This window comes from Convolutriloba macropyga, chromosome 7, assembly GCF_964194025.1.
Source record: "Convolutriloba macropyga chromosome 7, txConMacr16.3, whole genome shotgun sequence".
In the NCBI taxonomy this organism is placed as follows: domain Eukaryota; kingdom Metazoa; phylum Xenacoelomorpha; order Acoela; family Convolutidae; genus Convolutriloba; species Convolutriloba macropyga.
The window spans coordinates 18,179,549-18,201,453 of NC_134474.1; the positions used below are offsets into that span (position 1 = coordinate 18,179,549).

At 33.9% G+C, this 21,905-nt stretch overlaps 1 protein-coding gene across 1 annotated transcript in view; it reads right to left on the reverse strand.

The window, feature by feature from the left end:
• Nucleotides 1-17,651, reverse strand: part of LOC142342139 (uncharacterized) — a 95,859-nt gene extending 78,208 nt beyond the window's left edge. The window contains exons 1-6 of the mRNA XM_075393339.1: nt 17,441-17,651; nt 16,838-16,991; nt 9,484-9,585; nt 8,180-8,322; nt 6,301-6,449; nt 69-187 (exon numbers count right to left, since the gene is read on the reverse strand). Coding sequence (XP_075249454.1) covers nt 69-187; nt 6,301-6,449; nt 8,180-8,322; nt 9,484-9,585; nt 16,838-16,991; nt 17,441-17,488 — 715 coding nt within the window. The 5' untranslated portion in view covers nt 17,489-17,651. The remainder of the gene's footprint in view (nt 1-68; nt 188-6,300; nt 6,450-8,179; nt 8,323-9,483; nt 9,586-16,837; nt 16,992-17,440) is intronic.
• Nucleotides 17,652-21,905: the final 4,254 nt, after the last annotated feature.

The window sequence follows — 21,905 nt, forward strand, 5'->3', positions numbered from 1 at the left end:
ACACACACACACACACACACACACACAAACTCACTTAGTGCTGTCGGAACAGAAAACTGTCTGCTTACTTCCATTGGGGCGAAGAACGGTCTTGAGACGTTTGATGTTCATTTCGGGGTACATGCCGAAGAGGCCATTGCCAAAATTTATGAAGCCATAATCCGAGTTGGTACTGATTTGGTGGAACCTGAAGTTAAAAAGCAGAAACTTATTAACCGGACCTTCTATTAAGTAGAGTCACATTTTTTTATGAGTTACATTGGCCGAAGACGTTCTTTTCAAATGTCCAGGCCTCCACAGAGTAATGGCACTTTTGAGGAAATCCAGTACCGTAAACTTCGTGGAGTAGGTAGGGAATTGACAATGAAGTATTGTATTTAAATAGTCCCTCTACCGGGAGCAGACGTTCAATTTGTCGATTGCAATTAAAAAAGTTAGGGCTATGTTTGAGAGGAAAGTGCGCCAATTTGAGTAACCCAGCTAAAATTTTTTTTAAAAAAAAATTATAAAGCCAATTTTGGGCAACAAGAATCCTTAAGATTCAAAATCTTTTTACTTTTCATAAATTTCATCTTTAACTTACTATACAAATAAAAATGTAAAGTTTATATCGTCATAATCCTAAATACGTCGTACCTTAAAGTGCACATAATTTTGTACCAGTGGTTTTTCATAAATTGACTATTGTAGAGACTTTAAATGAAAAACAATAATTGTCAGCTTTAAATTTTATCGCCATAAATTTACAAGAGAGTTATCATAAATTCTAAAATGCTAATTCGGAAATTTAAAAAGCAAAATAAACTGTGCATTTAGACAATTGTTACAGACCTTAAAAACGATTTGATTCGAGGCAATTAAGTTAAAATTTCAATCTGATATGTAATAAGCTTCGTTAATATATCTCGGTTGCATTTACGTTTTTTAAATGATTTTCTGAGTTCCGCAGTGAGCTATAATTGAGAACCCAATGTCTGAAAAGAATCTACTGATCTATTTGAAGACAAAATCAAGTTTGTAGTTAGATCTGATTTGACATTTTTAATTTTGTTTGCTTCATTGTTACTGCAAAATTTTTGCAAAAATTGCTTTGTAACAAAATTCGCGCATTAGTCGTGGCGTTTTAGGTTAATTGCTTTTCTTCTGTGGCGGCTAGATCAGTTTTAAGTTTTGGTGCCATCCATCTGTAAGCCACCGTCTCTAGTCGTGATAGAAGCTAAAAAGGCCCAAGCTCAAGCTAAGACTGATTTTCCAGACCCATATCTTGCAAAGGTCTGGCAAGAGTTCGACGCTTATCTAGCATGATTCTTGCATATCCGACAGCAAACTTGCAAGATCTTGCAAAATCGCGTGGAATCTTACAAGACTCTTGCAAGATTTGACTTTTATCAACTTTGTGATCTTTTCCGTTTTTTGCCACCAAGCCCCGATACCTTATTATACACCCCAGTTACAGAGCAGACAGTATTACCTAGTCAATCTTCATAAATAATTATGCCATATTCGATTCGGGTTGCAATTGAAATTCATCCAGTAAGTTGGCACATAAGCAGAAAAGATATTAATTGGTTCTACTGAACTCCTCGAAGACAAACATTGTTCATTTAAGTCGAACGCAGTCTTAACAACCGTTGTTTGGTTTGAATGAACTCACGTCTTTCGCGCGTTTAGGTTTTGTCGCCATACATGAATTTGATCCAATATTCGGAGAAATATCAAAAATATCCTAAGCAGAAGTCACATATCTTTTGAACCTATGTTCTTTTATCATTAAAAAATGCTGATCAGCAGTCCCTGTTCGAGTCGGCCTAATAGATGATAATAAAAAATGTGTAATTCACCGATTACAGCCCAGATTAATCATAATGACTAAAAACCTATTTGATGAAAACTTTTATGATTGATTTCACAACAGCACCATTTCTCGAAGTAATGATTTCCACCAGCCGCTTCTAATTTCCTATTTCTTACACCTTTTTTCCGGCATAGATAAATCAAAAGCTATTAAAACCAGCATTTTGCAGAAGAAAACTCTAAGATCCCATCCAATGCGAGGTTACTTCATAGGTAAAGCGCGAATTGAAAACTTGCGAGAATCTTGCAAGATTTTGAATTCACTTGGAAGACGATGCTATATATTTTTTCGAAACTGAAATTTGAAAACCAAAATTAATTAAATTTAAGAAGCCTATAAAGCCAAAATATGCAATATCACTTTCATTGAAATTTTTTAGTGTGGAAATTCATTATAAATGAAGCTAATGAACAAATTCATAACAGTAATTTAGAAATATTTTTTGCTCGTTAAATGGCACTGAAAGTAAGTTTTGGTTAAGTTGTTCAGATCCATATAACTTTCGAAACTGAAATGCTAATCTCTGAGAAAAAATAAACACCCTTCCAAATGAATTCAAAATCTTGCAAGATTCTTGCAAGTTATGAATTCTTGCATGATGTAAAAAACTTCACTTCACTTTCCGATGGGTTCAATTGAACCCATCGGAAAGTGAAGTGAAGTTTTTTACATCATTTAGTTTAAACAGTTGACTCGTTCAGCTGAACAATCGATCAGTTGAACAATGCAGCTCTAAATCAATAAAACTTAATAAAACAAAAACTAATAAAACAATAATTAAAACAGCTCCTTTTTTTAAAAAAAGTACTTCTCCTTTAGTTTATGAACTATCGGACTGTTGATTAGGACCTATTATCTTCAGATTTTTTCCAGGCGAAATCAAAAATTCCATGCTAACATTGACGATATACAATCCACAGTTTCAACTTGATAACAGCCCAATTAATTGATATCATGAAAAAAGTTGAGAAAAAGTGCTATAAACAGTCGATCTTAAGTTATGAACTATGAATTCTCTCCTACGCTTAGCTTAACTGGGATATTTCAGTGAAAATTTAAGATGATGTTTCTTAGGTATTTATAGATACATGGGTACTGTGGTATTTCGTGTTAGAACTGCTGAGATGTAAAACCTGGAATGCCGCGAATTTATGTCTAAAATCAAATCTCTGGCGCATATCCAGTAAACCGACAACCACGAAAATCTATAAAAAGACGTTTCTCTTATCCATGCAGTCCAAAGTATACAAACTATTTTCCAAGGAAGATGCAGTATTTTGATTCTTGAACTACTGTGATTCGTTTTTCCCCTTGTCATTCATTTTCTTCACCTGACAAAGGACAGGACGGAAGGGTATCAACGATTTTAGGAGCAAAATAGAATGAGTTCACAGCTAACATCACTAACCCACGAGATAAATGGCAAAAAATAGTTTCAGAGCAGGAAAAAATTGATATTTCGACAGGCAATAAAAAGAATATGACTGAAAAATGTAGCCCAGAAGAGCGGTTTGCACGACAGAACAGTGTTTTGATAGTCGAATTACCATTTGACCCTCAAAGATTGAAAAAGGTAGCGATAGGGACAGTTTAAATTTTCAATAAATTTCTGAGAGTTTATAGAAGAAGCAAGCATAAGAGCCTGTCAGATTGCTCCCTGACAATGAGGAAAAAAACCTAAAAATTGAGATATGTAAATTTATATACTATTGGGAACACAGGGAAGTCATTGCAAGAGAGGATTCCAATTAACAAAAAAAAATCCCATCACCTCGAGTAAAATCTATGTACTATGAGCAGTTATCAGAGTCTGGGGCAAAAACTAAGCCCACGCGACGAAACGAATTTTATACAACAAAAATGTCTGTGTCGTCTCTGTTCTACTGGAAAATTGAAAAACAGATACAAAAAAACCCATAAAGTTGAGATGGTAACTGAAGTGGAAAATTATGACAAATAACTGGTTTGAAGGAGCAAGAAGTCCTTGAGTACCAATCTGAAGTACGATTTCTAGCACCCAAACAACGGACTGTTTATAGGATCAACCTATTTTTTCATTTAATTTACGTTGTCTTCATACAAATAAAACTATTGTTTCCTCAAAATTTTTTTAGGAAGAAAAACTGAGTTTCACCAAATTGGAACAATTAGAATGATAGTTTTTATTTGGCATCTTTCTAGTTTTTGTCATATGAGAGTCATTTTTTCCTAAATCTTGATCTGAGGTTCTTCTTCTAAACAGCGCAGTTTCTCAGTTCTACGGAGTGTCAAGTGCTTGGCGGGAGAACAGGAGATCTCTCGGTTTTCTATTGAAAGTCACAGGCTCCTTGAGGCTTACGTTATGTCGTCATGTCTAGTAAAGATCGACACTTTTTTCCTTTATTGAACTTTTTTTTTCAAAGCATTTTGTCTCCACCTCTCTCTCTCTCTCTCTCTCTCTCTCTCTCTCTCTCTCTCTCTCTCTCTGTCTGTCTGTCTGTCTGTCTGTCTCTCTCTCTCTCTCTCTCTCTCTCTCTCTCTCTCTCTCTCTCTTCTCTCTCTCTCTCTCTCTCTTTCTCTATTTGGATTTTATTCGCTAAAAACGTAAAAACGCAAAATGGGTTCATCTTGTTCAAACAAACAAATTAATGATTAAAAAATTTAAAAAATACACTTAAAAAACTGCCTGAACAGTCTGCACAATTTACTTCCAACTTGTACAAAATCTAAAAAAAACAACCTCAAAAAGAAAAAATGCTCTAACATTTGGTGGAAATTATGAATTAAACCAAACGCAAAATTACGTTCTTCTTTTGCATCCTTGCCTCAGGATTATACGTTGTCCGTTGCTTTTCAGGTAAACTTTTCTGAAAATTATTGAATTTCATCAACGGAGAACAACTTTAAAGAACTGAATTGAAAAACCTGCAAACGCTGAAGAAAAATGATTAAGAAGACAAAACGAATTTGTCTTGAGGCTGAAAATTTTCAATTGGAGATTGAAAATGATAAACGCGAGTAAAATAATTTTTTTGTCTCTGCTAAATATATTGAAACCATTCATTGATTGGGTTTTTTGTGAAAAATCAAACTCAGCCAACATAAAAGAGCGTCTTGATAAACAAGAACGTAAGAACTTAGAAGCCAAGTAAAAAACATCAAAAAGTGGAATGTGAGCTTAGATAAAAAGTACAATAAAAAATTGTAAAAGAATTGCAAATGCAAAGAAACAGCAGCGTTTTCAGAGGCAAACTGAGTTGAATGCGTCAAAGTTATCCTAAGGACGATTTGAAGTAGCAACTAAATCAAACGGAAGTAACGAAAACTCCCCGTTGAAAATTCACTGTTTTTAACAATTTTCCGCCATTTTAAGGAAAATTTGTTAATTTAAGTTGCTGGTCAACCGTACAAATGGCGAAAACATAATCAAAGACTTGTTTTTCTGTACCGAACACTTTTAGTGGAAGTATGTAATTCCATAGTGCATATTAAACCAAAACACCGTGAAAACACTTTTATGAATATTAATTACATGTTATTAAAAATTACAGTTTATCTTCGATAAATTTGTTTCGAGTTATAATTAATATATAGTTTAACAACAACATTTATTAAATTTTTAGTTCATTTGTTTTTTAATATGTCATCGTAATATTTGGAACAGCAAATAGAACGGCAATGCACAAAATAGACTGCATGCTCAATGGAATCATTAGAACAAATTATGTACATAGAAATTTTTTTGTTTTGCTGGTGCATTTATTGATTTTTTTTATTGTTAGCTGAAATGTAAATTGTTGTTCCTTTGGATAATCTGTCACCGGAAAACAATTTATAATCAATATTATGTTATCTTGGAAGAATTTTGAAGAGTTGATATCTTGCTAGATGTTGTACGAGTTGTTCAAAACGGTGGCATGGTTATCTATAGTCATGGGAGAAGTTCGCAAAAGTTTGGCAAGATAACCGTTATCTTGCTAGATGTTGTACGAGTTGTTCAAAACGGTGGCATGGTTATCTATAGTCATGGGAGAAATTCGCAAAAGTTTGGCAAGATAACCGTTGATCAAGGACTTGTCGTTGCTCGAGGCTTGCTTAAAAAAGTTTCGCTTGAACGAGTTGATCCTGTTTGGTTAATGATTATATATCAATTAGGTTTATTGCATGAGCAATTTACATTTGTTTGCACTTAAATCCCTCTGACATTTGTTAGTTATCGAACTTTTAATAGATCAGAAAAATCCATTTTCGAAAACCTTGACAGGCTGAAAAACAAAAATGGGGAACCTAATGAAGACAATTTAGCCCCTTCAGTAACAGTTTTCCACACTGGGGAAATAGAAACATATACCCCTTATGGGAATTATTTGCAGCTTAGGATGCTTGAGTTTTCAGAATTACAAAAATTTTTGAAACTTAATGGGGGCTTGAAAAGACAGAGGTAAAAGTTTAAACAAGATACTAACACTGCTCTTTTGCGTGCTGCGTGTGCGTCCTGGACAATTTTGACAAGAGACGATGCTGGGTTCTGTACCACACAGAGGGTGTGCTTTGGTGCCTCAGGGTCCAAACACGAAGAACCATTAAGCATCCAACTGTTACTTATGGAGTAACCCTACAATTTCGAAAGGTATGTGAGAGAAAAGAATCAATATCGGAATCTATTAATGTCAACAAAAATTTAGATACTGCATAGACCGTCATTTCAGTCTGGGGTCATTTCACTCCGTCATTTCACTCTAAAAAAATGCAGGTAAATTGATTATAAATTGCAGGTAAATTTATCCAGAATTTGCTTGTAAAAGGTTTTTTAATGCAACTTACCTGCAAGCAGTCTCAAATAACTGCAATTCTGGGTAAACTGTCCTGTAATGTACCTAGAAATGGCAGTGTTACCCTCCTAGAAATTTACCTGCAAAAAATTTCTAGGTACTCGCAGCTTGATGGCAGAGTAAATCAGCGCTGAATCAGTATAGAGACATCCTGTTTTTTAGTACGGCCAGTACTCTGTTCATGTCCAATTTACACGGACCAGTCTTGATTTTTGAGTAAAATTTACGGCATGAAAATAATATGCTCAACTTAACTCCCGCCAACAATGTTTGATTTATATGCGATTCGAACTTCCGCGTGGGTACTTGTATCAATTAATTTGCGTAGCAAGTCGTAACTACTAAGCCAAATGGGCTTAGTAGTAATTGCCTACAATTGAGCTTTATATAAATAGTGTGTATAATACTATAGTAATTACCAGTTGTAAGCTACAAAAGTATGACATTTTTCTGCTCCGACTTAATTTTGGGGTATGAGTAATTTTCAGACTGCACAGGATAAGTTTAGCCTGGGCTAACGCCAAAAACTAATTACCCACAGCAAGGATTATAGCTGATAGGGCATAATAATTTCTGCTGAAAATTACTAGTTTTCTGCTCAGACTTACTTTGTATCATTCTAATGATGCATTGAGGATTATTATCTAAATTTCAATCAGAGTTTTTGAATGTTTTTTCACATCAAAATCTACATACCTAGTATAATTTTGTTGTTTGATTTTTCACGTAAATTCTAGGCAACGTATTCTAGGTAAATTGCCCGTGTAATTTTTTGCAGGTTATTTTGCAGGTAATGTTATCTGCAATTTTTCTTACCTGCAAACGTTGCAGGTAATTTTACATTTTTTAGATTGTAGTCTGATCAGAGGTCATTTCATTCTGGGGTACTCTGATCAGAGGTCATTTCTGCTTGGGACCTCAACCTGGGTGCAGATCTTGAATTTTTGCATTCCCTCCGCCAATCACCACGTTTCTCTATTAAAATAGCAAATTAAGTTACACTCTAAAAAATGTCTAGGTAAATTTACCTGCAACGTTTGCAGGTAAGCAAAATTGCAGGTAACAATACCTGCAAAATTACCTGCAAAAAATGATACGTGCAATTTACCTAGAATACGTTACCTAGAATTTACCTGCAAACTCAAACAACAACATTATATTAAGTATGTAGCTTTAAGTGAAAAACCATTTAAAAACTCTAATTGAAGTTTCGGTAATATTCCTCAATGGAAGATTAGAAGGATACAAAGTCATTCTGAGCAGAAAAATGGAACATTTCAGCAGAATTCATTATGCCCTATCAGCTATAATCCTTGCTGTCGGTAACTAGTTTTTGGCGTGCTCCTCTCAACTTTTCATTTTTGTTTACATGGCTAAAACTGACTCATCAGATAATAAGGGGCGGGAAAGTGATGTAGAAAATTGCATAAACGGTTTGCAGGTAGAATTACCTAGAATTTTTTTGCAGTTAAAATTCTACCTGCAATTTTTTTAGAGTGTATATTTTACTTACTACTCTATCATAACAGTACTCGTCTCCCTCATCGTCCTTGAGAACAACTGTGAACACATTTGGTGTGAATTCGAATCGACCCAGGTACTCACTAGCACTCGAGTCACTGACCACGTCAGATGCCACTCTTCTACACTCTCGATCTAAACACATAGTGACACCAGCAAATTATACACAAAGTGACATTATTGTTTGGTTTTACGATTGTTAGATTATCTCATGTGTGGCGAGAAACAAGAAAAGTTTTTCGTTACTTTTCAAAAACTTCAGAAGTTAATATCAATTGAAATTTTGAAAAAAAAATTAACTGACATTAAGATTAACTGACAATTATAAGTTAAACTTCTGAGGATATTAACTTCTAGTTATAACTTCTTTTCATGTGAAAATGTCTAAGCAAACAATGACCCTGATAAGTTTTCAGAAATCATTTCAATGCGAAAAATTAACAAATATAAACTGCACGCAACAGCTGTTGCCCAAAGAGAAAGCATTAACGAGAACTAATTCCAGTGGTAATTTAACTCCACCGTTGATAATTTCACAATTCTCAAATTTTTACAGTCAGATTTTTGAATGCCTAATTAATTTTTTGGGTTTCCTTACAAAACTCCATTTTGTATAACAGATCAATTCAAGACATCGCAACTTACAAAGTAGAAATTTTTGGAATAAAATAGGAATCAATTTTTTTAACTGTTTTCCGATAAAAATAAGTGCACTTGTTTCTGCGAAGTTCACTTAAAAATAAGTGCACTTGTTTCTGCGAATTTGTTTCTGCGAAGTTCGCAAAGTTACAAGAAATTTTTCTCAACGTTTCCTTATTTTTTTGTACCATCATTGATATTATGTTCAAAAAAGTTTTTATCATTTTACTAGCTATTAGCTATTTGTTAGTTTTATTAGTTATTTTTTATTAGTTATGTTATGGCTATTATGCTCAAATAGTTAAAATTCCTCGCATATATTGTTTAACGAATGAAAAATTTTCCAACTGAACTGAAATCTCCTAAGGTTTCGTCTGTTAACTATTTCAGACTCGAAGTTCCTGAGTAATAATGCAGTCCTGCTTATCACAGTTTCCAGGCTACTACAAAAATGAACAAGTTTGAAATCAAATCCAGAAATTCATTTTTGTTTACCAATTCTCAGCCATGATTATCTGAAAAGAGAGCTGGCTATTATAAGAAATTCCTCTGACATCAATGGTTTGGATGCATCAGACCAAACCGAGCTTAACCTCTAATCATTACAATAGAACTAATTTCCATTGATTAAAATGAAAGTTATGAAAATTTACCAACCATTAACACCCAAGATTTGAACAATCTTCTCACTAGGATACAGTCCATACAGTCCACTGCCCAGGTAGTAGAAGCCATGCACGTGGTCCGAACTCATGAAATCTGTTCACACGCAAATTCACAATCGTTAATTGTGATCTATGAGCTGGCTCGGATTTTCAATTAACATTTAGTGTTCTTTTTTGGGGAACTTTCGTTGCCCTATTAATAACATTCGTTTGATTCTAATTAACAAAATAAAATAAAGTTTTAACACAATTCAATAAAATTCAATGCTTTGTACATTCAACAACTTTAAAAATCCTTGCATCGTACATTATTCAACATCGAAGATCGCTAAACTTCTCCGAAACTTTCCCTTGAGGAGAAGACTGGCCAAAATCTAGATGCTTAGATGCAAAACTTCATGTTTAATAAGACCAATCAAACATTACTGCAGTTATTGATTCAAAATAATTTTGGCAAAGAAAGATACCATTGATTTTAAATTCCCGTAACTAAAACCAACAAGTCAACAAATTAAATTATTCTTGAGAAACTTTTCAAAAATTAGGCTACATAAAATGGAAACATTTATGAGACAATTTTGTGATTCACAGAACTGGCACAAAAGGTTTAAAAAAGATTTTTAAAGCATTTTATTTCATTTATTGCCTGGTTTACTTTAAAAAAATCAAAAAAAAATTCCAAAATGAAACCTTCAAAAAATTTTTTTCCGCAGTCAAGGTCGACAAAAACTTTTTTAGTCTATTTTTCCTCTTTTTTCTCAGACTGTTGGTTTTCTTAAAGTTTAATAACTACCACTTTAATCGTAGTTATTGGATTGGAAAAAATACAATTAATATGAGAGTAAATCAGCTTGAATTTTGCTTGCACAAGTATTCGATTCACGCTTACGACGATCGAATAAAAACGACTACATACGATTCTGATAGCCTTTCTTTTAGCGCCAATCGAAGCGGCGGATGATATAGACAACCTGAAGATCAAACTGATTAAACCTATTAAAAGGAACTTCGTTCCCTACGGCCCACGGATATTGGCGCAATGACTACGACGGCTTCCCGATGAAAGTAATGCTTAGAATGATCAAGATGCCATATCTGTTAGACGATGAAACACTTACCAAAACACTTGATCTGCCAGAAAATGTTGAACCTTGTAATGCCACTACGGCCCACCGATATTGGCGCGTTGACTACGACGGCTTCCTGAAGAGAGTAATTCTCAGAATAACCAAGATGCATTATCTATTAGACGATGAAACACTTATCGAAAAACTTGATCTGCCAGAAAATGTTGAGCCTTGTAGAACCGCTGCATCACCAAAAAAAAACATAAATTAACTGAAGGTGAAAATTACAACGGCAAAGCGTCTATTCTTTTGGACGTTAAAAACCAAGAAGACGAAACTGCACTGCGAGCGTGGTCATTCCAGAGTACCACTAGTCGAAGACAGTTCGAATGGCTAAACATAACATTTAATGCGCACACGCATTAAGAGCGCACATGTTTTCATATTGAACAAATGAATAAGCCTCACATTGAGCACCCTGAAAATGATTTAGACTGAAGCGAAACAAAAGACAGCAAAAAGCGTAGAAATGAACAGATATGCGGAAAATCTTGAGGGCAATGTGCCAATACGGGAGTCGAACCGCCGCAAGGATCCGGAGTCAACAATAGCGGAATCAAACCACCGCAATGAGCTAGAATCGCCAGTAACAGAATCGAACGGTCCCTATGAGAAAAATGTGCCGGAATCGCCGCGGAGGGATTCGATCGGACCCATGCGAGCAAGAATCCCCTCCTAATAACTTAAAAATTGTTGAAAATGAAGGCTAAAGAACTCCTGAAGCGGAGTTCTGGAAACAAGCGCAGGCCGGAAGACGAACCACCAAAAAAAAGCAAACCATATCGCCCAATGAACCTACTAGTAAATTTGAGTTTCTACTTCAAAGCAAAACTAAGAGATTGTCTTAGGTATCTTGACTTAAAAATCAAAAAAGAAGAAAAGATTTGTTGAAACGGAATATTGAGAGTGATACACTCGATAAGCCCAAACTGAACGCTTGAGAGCAGCATTTCACTCATTAAAAAATTTTTACGTAGATCTGAATTGTGGAGACTCAAAAGCTCTCGAAAAAAATTTTAATCAACTTTAACAGAAATAAGAAAGTTTTTGCAATTATAAACTTTAACGGGGAAGTAACAGATGGTATTGACAAAATATTAGACTCATTTACACAATATTATGGTAATCTATAGGAGAAAGAAGCTCAAAAATTTGATAAACTATAGATGCAAAACATAATCATTAAACACTTTTCTGAAATGAAAAATAAGGTAACAGAGAAAGCAAAAAAGAGATTCAAGTCGGATGATTTCATGGAAAAAGAGGTTAAAAACGCTATTCAAAACCTCAATAGCCATAGTGCGCCGGGTTATGAGGGCTTTACATCTGATTGATTTAAAAAAAATGATTGACTTCATTGTTCCCGAATTCACCAAACTGTTCAATTCAGTAGCTGCAGAAGAAAAACTGCCTAGTGCAATGGGCTATGAAGAAATTAGGCAGATCGAACTGCATGATTTCTTTTGACTTCAGTAGAACATTCGAAAGACCAAGGAGAAGTAAATTTCTGAATTTATTGAATGAGATAGGCTGCCCCTTCATACTGACCAAAACTATTGCAAGCCTGTAGAGAGAAAACAAAGCATGCATTGAAGGCAATGACCGACTATCTAGTTTAATTCATATTGAGACCGGTGTTTGGCAAGATTGTTTGCTTTCTGGTCTCGTCTTTATTCTAGGTATAGAAACACTGCTTCAAACTATACACAGAAAACTAAAATAAAAACAAACAAAACGCAAAAAATCATTGAGTATGCTGAGGACATCGCATTGTTTACCAAAACTGTGTGCAAAATTTTAGATGAAGTTGAATCTCTCAATTATGCATCTGGATTTCAGCTAACATTAATGAAAACCAAAACGCTCATGACTGGGTCGAACAATTTTTCAATGACAAAAGTAGAAGATTTAAAAATACTAGGAAAAAAATCTAAACAATCTTCTTCTGAAAGCGCAAAATATAGCTTCAAATCGATGCCATTGCGTGCAAGAAGCATCAACACTTCAATTTTTATGAGAAGTCAGTTGATGTACTAGTTTAGATATCTAGAAATCAAAAAGACTTTCATAGTAAAAAAAATGATGATGATCAATTTTTTGTGGAATAGACAGAGACATTCCTTGAACAAATCTTTTATACTGTTCTGCTAATAGAGACGGTATTGACTTCCATAATCCTGAAACGCAAACTTCGGCTGGCAAAATGATAGATCTTGCGAAAAACGGATTAAAGCAAAAAAAAATGTAATATCGATTATCAAATCCGGACATTTACAAATCCGGATACTACTTTAAACGAGAGTATCGACATTACAAATCTCTTGCTAGCAAAACTTCGCCAAGTTTAAATAATCTCAGGGAAGTTAATAGAAGAATTGAAGAAAGAGACTAAAAAAATTTAAAATTCATTAGATGACGAGTTTTTGAATACGTTGATGAACTTCGCCCAAAAACATTTAGAAAAAAAAACCTTGACATCACTAGACAAATAGACAAAAAAGTCATATATCTGCTATTCTTGAACAGTTAGCTGGAAAACCAAGCAAACGGTTGAAGAACACAAGGACACACCCATTTTTCTACTCTTGTTAAAAATATTTTGAAATTTTAAATACCTGTTCTTCGAAAATTCAAAAGATGAGGCAATTAGATCAACGTTACCCATGACTAACGTAATCAAGCTGATTTAAAACAGAAACACATTTGGACTAAAGTTTTTAGTTGCTAAATTAGTTTCGTCCTGGGTTAAAGAAGAGAGCTTTTATATTACTCAACTGTACTTATTGTAAATATTGATTAATTACTTATAAACTTTATACTACTTTTGTTAATATGATTAACCTGAAATTAATCTATGACTCCTACACATTTATTCTAACAATTTGAACTGGCTACTCTGCCTTACACTGGAACTGTTAAAGCCTACCAAATAATCTTATTTTTTTGTAGGGGGTAGGCGGAGAAGGAAAGAGTGGAAAATAGCTAAGAGCGTTTTATATTAACTTTAAGAATACAAAAAATTATACATTTTACGTTCACAATGACCATTGAATCAATTTATAGTTATGCGTTTCCTTGAGCAACCACAGTGTCAAAAACACCTGGATTGATATTTTTGAAGTAAAAATGGCACGTAAGCTTGAAAAATCTGATTGCAATTATAAAACTTATTAGAAGACTTCAAAACGTACAATGTGAAAGTTTTTGTGCGTTATCAAAATATAGTATAGAACAGTCTAGAAAAATCAGACATGGTTGCCTAAAACAATTGTTTTTGAAAGCTCAAAATTTGGTTAAAAAACATAAAACTTAGAAATTTTGTTCTGTTACGTTTTTTATTGGAAAAAAACAGTTTGCATAATGTTATTTCTTAAAATGGCAAACAACTGCGTCTGCACCTGAAAAGCTGCAAAATAGATAAAACAAGAAAAAAAATAAAAAGGTACTCAATAAAACAATTTGCATGACTGAATGGGTTGATGAAGCAGTTAAATCAAATTAGGAAGATCACTTACTTTCTATTTTTGGATAGTATATATCACTAAACATTTTTTAATAGAAGCAACTAATTTTACAAGTAGATTTGAACGAATTGTGCAAATAAAATTCATAACTGGAGTTGTCCTTAAAACTGTTTCAATCAATTATGATCAATCAATCTGCGTTATAATTAATTCAACTTTGAAACAGTTAAAAACAAAAATTGGGTTTTCGAGATTTTAAGCTTGATCATAACTGAAAATTAGATATTTTTTATCCAAGCAATCCTGATTTTAGTCATATGAAATATTTGGTAATCAAATAACTTATTTTAGCAAACTGATATCATTGATTTGATTTACAATTTCTAGAAAGTTGTCTCTAAACACATTAAGCAAAGATAAAGAACGAGAAATCGCAATCAAGTGGTTCAATTTTTCAAGACTTTTACAATGGTACCACATCTGCATCACTCCGCAATTAACATTGACTAGCCAAAAAAGTCATGACGAAAACAATTGAGCTGATATGAACTTCTTAACCCAAATTCTATGGATGAATGGACCAATCATGGAACCTGTTTTTAATCGGCTCAACCTGTTCCCTAAATTTTTGTTTATTGTATCCATTGCAAATTATGTTTTTTTCCTAATTCTAACAGGTATTTTTAAGTGCCTCGAATATGAAGTGTAAAACAAAAGAAAAAATGAATACTTTGACCTCAATGATTCATCGAGAAATCAAAAAACTGAAGATGCTTCTCAAATAATTTATTCAATTTTTCAAGAGTGTTCTAATGGTACCTCAATTTAATCCCTGAGAAAGAACTATCCATTGGCCAAAAGTGTGTAAAAAAAAGAAGGCCTCGTATATCGTTCCTACACCCAAATCATTATGATTGTTCATCAGAAGTTTGAAGAAAGGTCAAATGACAAAAAAATTCGATTGTTTTCATAAACTAGAAAATCCGCGAAATATTTTTAAAAACGTTTTTAAGCGTTTTTAGAAAGGACTTTAATTTCTTCATTCTGTCTATGCTAATTAATAACTTTAACTGCTGCATTGTTAAAGATTCGAATGGATCAAATGTTGAAACTTGGCTCAGTTTCAAAATTAAATTGTGATGAAAAATGTACCTCAGTTAGCTGTTTGCACTAGTATTCTACTAATTACCCACATAGGTGAGGAGTAAAAGTATTTACTTTAAATTTATTTTGACTAACATCACACTTACAGAGCCCCATGATATTTTTCTCAGACTGAAATTTGCAACTATTGAAAATTTTTGAAAAAACCTTAACAAATATGCAAGGAAATTTTAATATGCATGGCAAAAAAAAATTTTGAGTAAACCTTTTTTGAGTAATAATAGCAAGTTTTTGGACAAAACACTCACTAAAAGGGAAGGACTCTAATTAAATGAGTGCCTATGACAATAACTGAAGTCAAAATATAAAGCAGCAAACACTCTGCACTTCAGTTTTTGAGTCTTAGTACGCTGTAATCACCAATAAACCTTCCTTCAAAGCTTTCAAGTAATACCTCCCTTGTCGAAAGGTTATCGTTTTTTAAATAGGTCGGTATCGTTATCTTGTTGTTGGTATCGTTTTTTTGTGAGCCAAAAATGAAGTTAGCTCTAGAGGTTTTTACGCCGTTATCGTCGTTTTTGTTGAGTTTTTAACCAGATTAAGTATCGTCAATTTTTAAACCAAAAAGAAATTCTTTATCGTCGTTTTTAAAACCTAAGAGATATTCGGTATCGTCATTTCTTAAAAATAAGAGATCATCAGTGTTATTGTTTTTGAATTAAAAAATCATTGCTATCGTCATTTTTTAACGTACAAAATTGTCGTTATTTTCAAAAAAAAATTCCGAAACAGATTGTGCTCTTTTGCTCTTAAAGTGTTCATATAAACTATTTTAATTGTGCTAAGGTGTGAAAGAAGTTCTACATTTCACATTCGTACTTTCTCCACCTAGAGAGAAACAACGGCTGAGCTAAATTGAGCTCGTACTATCTGTCAAGCTGCTGCAATTCATTTAATACACACAATTCATTGACAAAATTCAAATTATATCAACTTAAAATTGGGATCTGGTACACAACAGCATGCCTACGAACTTTATCGAAAAACTAACAAGCTCACAAGAAGTATTTGTAAGAACTCTTCGAAGAAATGGGTTAAGATTTCTGAACAAAGAGGCACAAAAAATTTCAAAATTGGACAACCAATCACTCATGTTTCTCCAACAAGATTTCTCTTGTGCATTAATCAAAGATTGTTGGCTAATTGTGTCCAAAAAAGAGCGTGATGTACTTGAATGGTTGACAATAGTCCCGATCCAAATGTAGAATTATTGACAATTGCAAAGCAACAATTACCAAAACAGAGTTATTTGGGAAGTTTTCGACAAAAAAGTTGTGTTCATAATTCATTGCCGGCTCTCTACAGAGTTTACCTCAGGATATTAATCATAATTAATCATAATGGATATTGATCACAAAAATTATCTAGCAGAAAACTACTGCTTTGAGCTCGTTTTAGGAGTCGCAAAAACTATCTTGGTTATTCAATAAAACTTTTAGTTCCTTGTTCTGTGTTCATTAGGTGCGCAAAGGCTAATTTTTTAAATTTTGCAATAAAAAAAGTTGCCAGTACAGCATCACTTTTATAGTTCTTAAATGAAAAGAATGTATATTTAGCTCACAATTGGCTCCAGCTCATAAATGATACAGGCCTGAATTGATGGCATATGAGATGTAGTGGTTGACAAATGCATTGTAGATGTCATTTCGTATCTGTTGAGAGAGCGTAGCCTGACTGACACAGAAGAAGTGGTTCAGGTTCTCATCACAATAGGAATTGTCGTAGCTCCACCGGTGCGAATTACCCTTGAAAAGTTCACAAATACACGTCATCGATTTGAATGTTTATAAATTTGATTTCTTTATGAGATCGCCTAAGATGAGAATAAATTTTAAATAAAATGTAAATTAATAAGTTACTGAGTCATGTTACTGCTCAGATTTTTTGTACGTCCATGACAAAAGCAATAAAAATAATTTTGTTTCTTTTCCTAATAAAAGAGCGAAAAGATAAACGTTCTGCTGATGGAAAAATTTCAAGAGAGTGTTTTTCAGTTGAAATAAGATAATGTTGATCATGCTGTTTGAAAAAAAAAGTACATAACAAATCGTTCTATTGGAATTTACGTAATCAGTTTGTGCATTTGATGACCTAACAATTGCAATTTTTCTATGTATTTCTGAAAATAAACAAATAAATGGAATTTCTGTCTCCATAAAAAAATAGTGTTTAATTTAGAATAGCTGACACTGACCACTGTCCTCCGTCTGAAGCAGGAAAACTCGCCCACTTTGTTCTGCATGGCGAAGTACTCTGCCCTCCAGGGTGGGTTGAATTGTTCCAATAATGCCTCACCTGTGTTTTCATTGTCAGTCACGTGCAACGGAGTCTCACAAATGTCTGTAAAGAATATTCCCAAAAATTTATTCTTTACATATGTCTCTAAAAATTATGTTTGAAGTTGATGATTAGGCTTACTCAGGTCAGATCTATGTCACTTTGAAAATGCCATGAGTGGATAGATGAGCTCCATTGTTTCTTGGTAAAGAGACAACCAATGCAAAAGCATAGATGGTTTGAAATAAGATGGACAAGATAGTACTAAAATTTTAAATGCTCTCGGTATCGTGTCCAAGTTTTCTGTTAACAAAATTGCAGAAAAAAAACGAGTTTTCTTACTATTAGGACATCTACCCCCTCGAACACAAACTCCCAAGGAAATAAGAATTCACATTAATTCTGATTTTCGCTCTTGCTTGTTTGTGTTAGTTTCATGAAAGGTCACAATGGGCGCAAAAGAATAACCAAGCCAGCTCAACCTGCAATTCTTCCAAAATGATAATGGGTAAACTTCTTTACCATTTTCTTCAACCTTAGAGTGAGAGAGCTCATTTTGGTGCTTGCCTTTCACGGAACGAACTGCAGGAGAATCAAAATTGTTTGAATTGCGCTTAAATTTTTTTTCCAGTTTTTAATCATCAGTAAAAGATGGAGACTGTGAAAAGAAGAGTCTAGAACAAATTGAGAAAGTTGCAGTTAGTTTTTATTGATCTTTCGCTTTAATCTAAATATAGTTTACGTGTGACCACATCTTTGGCCATTATTGCAAGAATGACGGCTATTATTAAAAGAAATCAGAAAAAAACAGACCTAAGCACCAAAAGTTTTATTGTCAATTTTTGCTATAGAACTTTTTTCTTGTAATTGAGAGCTCCCATATGAATAACTGCGAGCGGTTTCTTGAACAAAATCCAATGCTGAAACATTTAAGGTAATTTTGATACAAGTTTTACAATTGTTTGCCAACGTTTTTTACTTGGCAACATCCTACAGTGAATGTATTAAGGAGTTGTCGGTCGCAGAGGTTTATATCGTGCGAATATTGCTGGAAGAACGAGGATCTTGACGCCAATATTTGTCATTGAAAGCAACTCTAATGCTCAGATTGGAACTGTTGATTCTGTTTTCAGTCCTTTTTTCAGTTTACTTTTCTCAGAAAAAGACAATTCAAAAACAATTTGTCTCCATCAAAAGTCACGAATAACAATATTTATGTTACAGAGAAGCTCTGCCGGAATTTATAAAGCAGCGGTTTCGATAAAGGCAAAATTTTCGTCCCCAAGATTATGTTCAGTGGGGGTGATTTGTGCACTAGTTTTGTCACGAAATTTGTCACGTTCTTTTATCTTTCTTGTGCTTGAGTGCGAAGATTTAAGCTGCGGTTTCTTCTACATTAGTCACAGCACTCTCTTTTTAGTACTGCTTCATCTATATTTTTTCCCACTTTAGCCTGCCGTATTTGTCATTTCGCAATTGTTATTTGCAGAGCTTAAAAGACCACTGGTTCTTCTAGTTCCAAGGGTTCAGGTGTTCATCAGTGTGAGCAGCAAGCGGGCGCAAGCGGGCGCACAGACACCGCGAGATAGCAAACATCCTTAACAGGTCAAGTAACCGGTATCAGTCTTGTCCATTACTTCACACCAGCCCTCAAAAAATTATTCGACAAATTATAGTGCTATCGAAAATGTTTACTAACCTAATGTTCACCCAAACTTCAAAAAAGTTTCTACAAACATAAATGTACAGTTAAAATTTTTTCATCAACTTTGAACCCCGCGCATCTGCAAATCATAGTGTTCCTTGTGTATCTTATATCTTAAGTTTTCTGAGTTTTGAGATTGATCTTAAAAAGTTTTTTTTAATAAAAAAGAAGATAAAAACTGTGGTAGCTTGAAATGTCATCCACAGTACTCGCCTTTCTTCTTTTGTGTCAGAAATGGTATACTACTCATATAAAATGTGATTGATGGTCGAAATTAAATTCATAGATCGTTTGCTTTGAGCATAAATGATTCTTCTTCTCTGCTAAGTCAGTTCTTTAAGGTCGTTTTCTTTAGTTTCCTCAGTAGCCAAAACAAAAGTAGGCAAAATTCGGTGTTAAAAAAACGGCATTATTTGCTTTCATTGTGTTCATTTGAGTATGATTTTTCCTTGGCTCTCATAGGCGTGTTAATTGGCTGTTGTACACAGTCAAAAATTTGCAAACGAAGAGTGCTTCACATAAAGGAAATCGATTTACAAAGCTTGTTCCAAAAACCGAGATTGCGTTATAAATCATGCTTCACATAAAACAGTTTGTATAAAAATCGCTTTTCAGAGACAAAGTTAAATTCTAATTCAAAACAGTGATTCATGGAAAAAACGTATTTCTTTAACTCATGTATCAAAGGTCCTATTATAAATCATGTGGACATTGGAGAAGCCGAATCTTGAACAAAAATTTGTAACAAAAAGAAAACATCGTACGAATATTATTCAGCACTGAAGTGGAATGTGGACTAAAATGAGGATTTTTTCTGGTTAACTGTCGGCTATGTGCCGTTTATGTCGGCTATGTGCCGATTATGTTCCGTCATTCAGTCTAGGATGTTAGGGTTGTTTGTTATTCGGTCTATGTCAAAAATGAACAATTTTCTCTAAATCGTATGCAATTCATATAGTTCTTGCATAGTGAAATACGTATAGGGGGATAACAACTAATTCTCCAAATTTGTTTGACTATTTTGTTGTCGTATTTCTGTTTCAAAGACTCCTGTTGCCCAAAATAACACTTTTTTTCAAAATTGGTGAAAACTAAGCAAACTGTTAGTGACAATTTTCTCCCGCTTACGAGGTTTTAGAATCTGTGATTGCTTCTTAGCGTTCCATTTGTGATGGTTTTGCAGCACCAAAAAGGACGCAAATAAATTAAAGGAAAAAGTATGGATTCAGAATCTTAGCAACCGAAGAAAGATGATACACTATGGTAATAAAAAACTACAAACCGCGTGATTTCTGCTTTTAACGCTTGATTTGTGCTTCATAAACATAATTTTAGCTAAGTCGTGAAAAGGGTGCCCAATGTAGAAGCTTTAAGAGAAATTTGGTTTCTCATTTTGCCAGTTCAAACGGAAAAGATGGTTAAACTGCTTTCTTTCTCCACAGTTTGCCAAGTTTTTACACTAGGAGATGTCGAATTTTCGTGAACAAAATACAAAAACAATTTAACTTGGAATCAAGCTCCAATGCCTAGTAACAATACAAGCGTTACCTGAAACATAACAGCTTCGAGGCCAAAAATTGGGAGAGAACACAAAAGCTGTCGAAAAATCCAATTAAAATTTAACAATGTTTTTAAAGGCCGCAAAAACTCACTAGAGTGGATTAGAGTGACTCGTAGTGTTTTCTTTTGCTACAATACAAACTCAAGAGGTAGACTCAGACGAATTCTCAAAAAAATATCTTTTTTGCAAGAGTTGCTGCGAAAATTCAGTTTGAAGAAGAAAAGCAACTCAAATGTTTTCGTTCAAAATGGTGTAATAATATGCTAAAACGTCTCTCTTTCTGGGAAATTAATGCTTTTGTTGATGAAAATAGAGTGCGCATCTACAGCGACGGAACAATTTGAGTGTTCAAAGAAATTGCAGGAGAGTTTCTGGTAAAAAAAAGAAACACAAAAAACTTGAGTTCCGAAAAGCGGTCACTTACAGAACAAATTTTTCCAGGGAAAGAAGTGGAAGTTACTAACGAAATTTGAATGAGACGTCGTGCGAAACCTGTATGAAAACTAAACAAACCCTCTGCTGGACGTTATTCAAGCTAAGAATGTAATGAGGCGTTATTAGAGATTAAATTTAAATCAAATTGTTGTATTATTTGATGTTTGTAATGTTTTTTTTAAAAAACCTTCTGTTGTACGTAGTTTTTTAGTAGCATATTGTATATCATTCATACTAATCGTACAAAAATCATTTATGACTTTCTCTAATAACTGCAGGAGCATACTCCAAATTTTGTATATCTTTTGTGGAACCATGTGTCTTTTTGTATGACTAATAAAATGTATGGGAAGCGCAATATCACACCACTATTCACCGCTGTACATCTCAAACACTATGACTGCAAATTGCGGATCCGTTACCATTTTGAGGCTAGAAGCACAACTACTGCCCCCTCTCTACGAAATCGAAATAGTTATACACTTCCTTAGCTAGCTGTTTTATTCAACTGACCACCTTTATCTTCTTAATTGTATCAGTACACTTTTTGTGCTTTCCACTCTTTGATCAAAATCCTGCTCGGTCAGATTCCTTTCAAGAGCACCCAGTTGGCGAATGGTGGCAGAATATTGCAAAAATTTCAATTCATCTAGAGCATTTGTTAGGAACTTGATCTACAGA